Source organism: Gossypium arboreum, chromosome 1 (genome assembly GCF_025698485.1).
Source record: "Gossypium arboreum isolate Shixiya-1 chromosome 1, ASM2569848v2, whole genome shotgun sequence".
NCBI classification, from domain to species: Eukaryota; Viridiplantae; Streptophyta; class Magnoliopsida; order Malvales; family Malvaceae; genus Gossypium; species Gossypium arboreum.
Genome location: NC_069070.1, coordinates 99022014 through 99029999, shown reverse-complemented (window position 1 = coordinate 99029999; position 7986 = coordinate 99022014). Strand labels below are relative to the sequence as shown.

The 7986-nt window shown below is 31.3% G+C and overlaps 1 protein-coding gene across 1 annotated transcript; it reads right to left on the bottom strand.

Annotated features, from left to right (window-relative positions):
• Positions 1–4727: 4727 nt before the first annotated feature.
• Positions 4728–5974, bottom strand: LOC108480938 (bZIP transcription factor 44-like). Its single transcript, XM_017784087.2, has one exon. It carries the CDS (start codon positions 5483–5485, stop codon positions 5015–5017), a length of 471 nt encoding a protein of 156 aa, XP_017639576.1. The 5' UTR covers positions 5486–5974; the 3' UTR covers positions 4728–5014.
• Between the last annotated feature and the right edge of the window lie 2012 nt (positions 5975–7986).

Below are 7986 nucleotides of genomic sequence, written 5' to 3'. Positions count from 1 at the left end.
ATTTTAAATTCTAGCATGTGTTATTCGCTCATCAATGCACCATTTTTAGACATTGTTTTGTATCATATTAGTTTTATGTTGTTTGGTACCTCATGTGGTAATTGTTTTTATATTATTTCAAGTATATTTGTCGCACCATATTTGTCTATTTTTTTAGGTACCATTAAATCAATTATTGTTCATCCATGCTTGTGAATTTGGTTATATTTTGGATTAGTTGTGTTTAATTGTTTGTTTTGTTAGTTGGTTAAATAAGGTTATATTATCTTCATCCATCGAGTATTGTATTTTATGTGCATATTATCCCATGTTTATTATTATTCTTTTTATACAGATATTCCTTGTAATTTTCAACTTATTAATTCAAACCAATTATTCCATTTTATTTCAAGTCAAATCAGTGTGTTTTGAGCTAGTTTTACAATTGTTTATTTAAAAATTTACTAAAACAAAAGCAATGTTTGATGTTTGGGAACTCGAGGAATCGTGCCCTACCGTGCTGGGTTTCGATTTTCCGTTTATCCAAAATAATCAAATATTCCTTTGAAATTTCATCCGTATTTTCTAAATTCTAAACAAGGCAATGTTCAATGTTTGGAAATTCGAGAAATCGTGCCCTACCATGCTGGGTTTCGGTTTTTTTTCGTCGGACCAAATTGGCGAACATCCTTTTGCAATTTTCAAATGTTTTGAAAGAAATCGTATTTCAAAATATTTTTTAGACATAAGGACATTATTTAATCAATTCGGTACCAATTTTAGGCGTTACGAGGGTGCTAATCCTTACTCGTACGTAATCGACTCCCGAACCCGTTTTTTCGAATTTCGTAGACCAAAATCGTTGTTTTAGTAAAAAGAAATATTTTATTAAAATAACTAAATTTCTAGGAGATCCGATCACACCTAAGTAAAAAGGATCGGTGCGACTCTCACATTCGTTTTCGTTTTCAAAACAAAGTCGATTTCCGTTTTCCAAAAAAAAAGGTTTCGACAATAACTATAAACTTGTATATTTGTATGATGTTCTAGTGATGGTTAAAGCAGGAAATGATCCTCGCTATATGGTTTGGTTGCCACAACAAAGTTATTACTGAGAAGTTTGCTTTAGGAACCGTAGTGATTACTGATATGACAACAATTACAATCATGTGATATCTTACATGTGCTATTAGCATCCAAATTACTTAGGCTGTATTAATTATATAGATCCAAGTTTTTGCAGTGGTCTGATACCATGGTACATTTTTATATGACAAATGTTAGCTACTCATATGTTGGTGATTTATTTAATTGAATTTGATAATTAAGGGGATCTATTAAGCTTACTCGCACAAATTTTAAGCTTTTCCTTAAGGAGTAGTGTGTTTGTTTGGTGCAAAACATTTTACCAAAAATATTGTCCTCATTTTTCAGTGTTTGTTTATGGAAAATCAATTTGGTCAAAGCAAAATATATAAAAACCCTATATTTTACCGTAAAATGTTTTATGCTATGAAAATGCTTAAAACATTTTACAAATGTTCCCATGTTTTTACTTTTCTTATCCATCTCTCTACACCTTTCAGTCAGCTCTTAGCCCTTACTTTACAGATATATTTTTTTTCATTTTCCCCATCGTATTCTTTCTCTCCCTTCATTTGAATTTTTGTTTTCTCTATTTCTTTGTTGTTTTCGCTACATTTTTACTTTTTTATTTATTTAGATTAAACTAAATATTTTTTTTATGGTGATGCCTTCAATTTACTATTGTTGTTTGCTTCCTAAGGCTAACAGTTCCCTATAATTTTTTGCACCATTTGCTTCTCCTTATGTTGCATCTATTGTTGAAAATCGAAATTGTCAAGCCTTCGAATCTTCGTTGCAGTGATTGCTTTAAATCTCTTTTAATTTTTGTTGCAAATGTCAATTGCTTCTAATTTGTTGCTCCTTTTTCTACTTGCACCAATTTTGAATCTTTATTGCATTGCTTGCATCAAATCTCTCTTTGATATGGTTTGCTTCAAGTCTTTGCTAATGTTGCTTCAAATTGCTATTTGAAATCTTTGTCAACTATTGGAATTCAACCAGCAAAACTAGAATGTAGATAAGCAGGCCCCTTGGCTCTCACGTTCACTTTTAGCTTCTTTGAATGGGGGCAACTCCATTTTCTTGATTGCAACAACCTTCAGAATTCATAAAGAGAACATTTGTATGTTTCTATCACTCTTTGCTACGTTATTGTATATAATATAGGTTTTCCACCAGATAAATAATATATATATATATGGTGTGACTGAATTATTGAAGTAGCATAAATCAAAGTTTTTCTATGTAGTGAGCACTGAAGTTTACTGTGTACTGGTCGAATTGGATCTTTTAAAGGCTCAAACATTCTCAAAGTTCATTATGTTAGGCTAATATATGATGTTTCAACTCCGGGACTATTTTTGCAATGAGAAAGTAGTTCTATGCGTAAACTAATGTCACTTCTGATACTAATGAGCCTTTTTGTTGATTAGAAAATAAGATCTATTGAAGGTAAAGGTTGTTATAACCTTGGACTAGCTAATGAAATTTCTAGTTGTAGTGTGAGTGCCACTATGGCTAAGTAAGTGATGAATTGTTAATTTCTGCAAGTTGCCGATAGAGTTGGTACTAGGTAAAAACATGGAAATGGCTATATGAAAGTTAATGAACAAATAGTCATGACTGACCACCATTGTGAAATAGAAAGTAATATATGACTGACTAAATGGAAATGGAAATGTAATGTATGTATGTTCACATATATGTATGAAAATGTTAGGAAGTTATCGTGTAAAAGAATATGTGTTAGATTAAACACTATATGAACCCTTCATAAGAGTCTTAATCATGAATTTCATAATGTGATGGGTTAACAAATCATGAAAATGTAAGTTGAGCCTTATAAGTTGATTAACTTAAATAAATTTGTTAGCTGGCACTAAAATGTGCTTTGAATGAATTGGTATGTCATGTTTAAGAAGGGCTCAACATTAACAAAGGAAGGAGTAAGTAGGTTTATCATTGGTTACTCACTAAGCTCATCAAGCTAACGCGTTAGTGGTTTAAAACGTATAGGTTTTGGATTCAACGAGAGTATAAGTCTAGGCCTGAAAGCTTCGATCACTAATCATCTTGAGGTTGTACATCATTTTTTTTTGGATGCCTTTGATATTAGAAATTGACATGTACACAAAGACTTAATTTGAATATTATAATTGTAGAATTTGAGTTATAATTCAAGTCTTTTTGATGTTTATACTCGAGCTCTATTTCATGGTTTATTTTAAATGTGTATATGGCCTATACCATGAGTTTAAATGAGATTTGAAATTGGTTTATAATGCTTTGGAACATATGAAAATAATATTGACATGTTTAGACTTAATTTTTAAGTGTTTTTGGACTATTTTTCAGTTTTATGGGCCCAAGGTTCGGTATCCTTACTATAGGTATCGAATCAAAATAAGTCAATAGTTAAAATGCTACAAGTTTAGGCTTAAGTACAAGTACCTAACCTTGTGGATAGAGCCTTTACAGTGTTTTGGTCGCTTTAATGTTCGAGGCTCGTCCCTGACCCTAAACACCTCCGATCACCCGAAAAATGTTTTTAAATGGTTTTAAGATGATTTATAATCATTTATGTTTCTAAATGTTTTATGATTTGAATATGTCCTCATAAGTATTCAGTGACTCGAAATGATTTATAATCAATTTGAATTCTTCTAAACTTGATTAACTTGGTTAAACTGATTAAAAGAACATTAACATGTTGTGGCATAGACATTTTTATACAAGAAAATTTTTGGTCCAAGTCTTAACGTGCTCCAATAGTACCTCCAACTCATTATGTACATCAGGATGGTGAGGAGTGTTACCCAGTTCAACTATAAGAAAGTTTTTCTTTATCACCGCTTTGGTGGATTGTAAAGAATATTCACAACAAGCTGAATATTCATCTTGATGGGATTGATTTGAGTGCATTGTATGTACCATTTGTTGGAGAATTTGTAAACAAAGTAATTATTTGTTTCAAAATGGCAATTATGATGTGTCACTGCTCAAAGTTGTAGCTGGGCAAAGAACGTAGGCCAGAATGTTCTTTCATATAGTAAGAAAACCCAAAGAATTACGAACTGTATTAGTTGGGTTGAACCTAATCTTAATTGCGCTAGAAGTAAATACTAATGGAGCAAGAAAAGCAATACCTGAAAGAGGGTTTTATTAAAATAATATAAAAAATTTAATTACGAAAATAATGTTATTATAAATTATTTATGAAAAATATGATGTTTTTTTTATAGTGTTTTTGGGTGTCAAGCGGTATCACCCTAAATTCTACAATCATTTGTCCATAATTAAGGAATATTTTTTCAAAATGATGTCGCCAATGTGTCAGGAAACACCTTCACACATTGGTGATAGGTGAGTGTGGGAAGTTTAATAGTGGGGCTTGACAAGTTTACAGCACCAAATAACACTGGGAAATGTGATATGACTAGAAATTCGGATGGTAGATTTTAAGAATTACAGCTTTCATTGTTTGCACACAATATCGGCATAATTACAGCTGGGTTCCCTAGAGATTATGGAGCCTTGTCATGTTATAGGAACTATGGATTTAATACTTTACGTAACAAAACCAGCAAATCGTACGGCTGTTGGCTTCTGATTAAGATAGAAATAATGTCCCAAGCTTCTTAAATTGTCAAAACTATGGAATCTTGATCAATGCAGTTATTTGCCATTTTATTACCCAAAACAGAGGAAAAAGAAAGCACAGATAATAAGACACCAAAATTATGAAGACTGGAAGGAAGAAGAAAGAAAACAAGTTAAGGGGCTTAATATATGCTAATAAACACTTCACACCATATCATATATCAGACCAGAAAAATACCATTTCCAAAAAAAGAGATAATTTTATCTTTAGCAAGCAGTTCATACTTTCTAGTTCCAAATTCCATCGATTTTGACTCTTTTTGGTTTCAGCCCTTCAGTAATGGGTGGATCAGTACTGAAAGATATCTGCAGAGGCCACAATTGGTTGGTTAAGAGTAAAATTGGTGAAACTATCAGCACTTGTTTCAAAGGGTTCAGTTTCATAAACCCAAATCCCATTGTTTAGTGTGGGATCACTAAGATAATTGAGGATATGATTTAGAGAATCCAATCTTTGGCTTAGTTCCATTAACTGGGCCCTCAAAACAGAGTTCTCAGCTTCAATGTTGAAGTAATGATGGGTGATGAAATTGATGCTTGTTAAGATTTGATTATTATCTTTCCTTAGGAGTGTGAGTTGAGCCATTAAATCATCCAGATACTTCTGTTTTCTCATCCTGGATCTTCTTGCTGATTCCCTGTTTGATTCCATCCTCTTTCTTTTCCTTTCATTCATCAACTGATGCAGATCCTCTTCGGAGCCTGAAATCTGAAGCAGAGTCAAACCTGAAGAATTGGAATTCCCACTGGACGATGCCATGTTTATATATGTACACTAAAATCACTGCTAGAAAGACGACGACAGGACCCAGATACTAACTACGTGTAGCTAATGCAGAGTTTTCTTATATATTGGGTTTATTATGTAAAGGAAATGAAAGTCAAGCAATTACGGAGAATTTATTTATGAAAAACATAGAACCAGTGGAGGAAGACAACTGAGAAAGATTGAACAAGATGGGTCCTGCGTCTGAGTGAGGAATTTATCATAAACCCCGATCGGAGGATTTCACTCACAACTGGAGACATGAATCTCAAAACGATTTGAAAAACATATCAAAACGATTTGAAAGAAACACAGCTGAAAAAATTAGTGAACCGAAACCAGCAGAACGTTAGCTCTACAAGGGAAAATGAAAAACAGGAAGAGAGCAGAAATTGACTAAACCCTATAAGGGGGGAAGAGTTTTTGAGAGATTTGGCAAGGCAATTTATAGACCAAAAAGCATGCCAATCTATTGTAGCAACCAAGTCTAATATTACACGTTCTAGTAATTTAAACTCATAATTGCTATAAAAAAAACACATAATTCAACCAGATTAAAAAAAAATGACGAAGATAATTTTTTTTTTAATAATTTCATTATAGATTTCGATTATATATGTTCTTTTTAAGATAATGCCTAAAATTTTTCATAATTTCTCTCCAACTCAAAAATAGAAGGATAATGTGTTTCAGTGCACTCAACTCATGTCTTACTGTATTAACAATAATATACATGTCAATCGAGACAAAATTCAATCAACTTTTTTTTAATAATTTTTATATTAGCTAAATAGAGATTTTGTTGAATCTATGGAGCCATGATTAAATTTTTGTGAGACAAGTTCAAATCTTGTAACTTCCCAATTTTTAATATTATATAAAAATGTCATTCTATTTTTATTTAATTTATAGATAATTTTAATTTTTATGCTGTGAAAATAAATATTTTATATTAAAAATAGAGAAAATAAATTAAAATTACTCTATAATTAATTATTTTAAAAAAATTATATAAAAATTATTAATTATTTTATTTATTTAAAAATTAGTTATGAAAAATATTATGAAAATTTTCATAAAAATATTGGAAAAATATAATTTTATCAAAATAAAATTTAAAACTTCATAACCCAAAATTCATATGCAAAACCAAAAATTGCACTGAATTATGACCGACGATTTAAAAAATTCAAAAAATGTAACCGGATCTTCGGCCCTAAAACATATAACTATTGTTATGAGAAGACAGTAAAAACAACTCAATTTGGTCCCCCCTAATCTTTGCTTTAGTATATGAATTGATAAAAACATAAATTTTTCCATGTAAATGATATCATATATAGTTAAAATATTTTAATTCATGTTGTTTAGATATATAGCTCAAAAATATAAATTTTGTTTAATTATTTTCTCTTTAATAAGAACGAAAAGTGCGTCATAAAAATATAAAATTTTATACTCGAATCTTAATTGTGCAACTTATTATACCCCTAACTCGATTTAAACACATGGCAACATGAAAAACGATCAGAAAAGCACATACGGATGCCCCCCATCTTATATCATCCGGATGATTACTTAGTGATCAATCACTCACATGCTTCGTACCACTTACGGAAAGGATCATGCATCCTTAATTGTATGGTTGGACCCTTCATTGTGTCTTCCACTATTAGCGAGTGTGTTCTCCTCAAAAGGGAACCATTAAATAACGTAATTGAATAGGAGTCCCTTTATAAATGCCTCAAAGCACAACATAGAAAAGGATCTCTTTTTTCTTCTTAACAAACCCTAAGAGGCCAAGCTCTCATCCCCTTCCTCTTTAGTCTCCTATTTTTTTTTTTATTTTTATTTTACTCTCAATCTAACGAGAGTGAATGGACTTTTCTTGTGCCACCTCCTTCTCTTTCCTTGTTGATTTTTGTATCAGCACAACTATTTTTTTTCTTATCTTAAATTATGTGATAGCAAAAGAAATCAATATGATGGTTAAACAAGAATAGGTTAGGAATATTCCATCTCATAAATAAAACTACTTTGGGGTCTAATTGATCAACCATGTTTTCCCTTTGTGCTAGTAAAGTTGAGGGAGGCTATGTCATTGAAAATGACACCAACCAGTCACATATGCTTTGCTTTATAGCTCCATAAAAGAATTCAACAAACCAAAGTTAATTTATCTGTTCCAAATGTTTACCCTAATAAAGTCATGAAATGGGAAGGGAGCATGAAAGTTGTACATATGCTTACCTTGTTTTCAACCCATGATAATGCCAACCCCACTAACCCAACCCAAATCCACACAATCTCCCTCCTCTCCTCTCTCTCTCTGTAAAATTTGGGTGAATTTAGATTTTATTTTTAAAAAAAATTATGTTGATTTTATTTTTCATGTTCAAGATTTTTATCTGACTTTCTCAATAATATCATTTCTAAAATTTGAATTTATATATTTTTGGAGTGTAATGCATCTTACCACTGAACTCAACATTTAT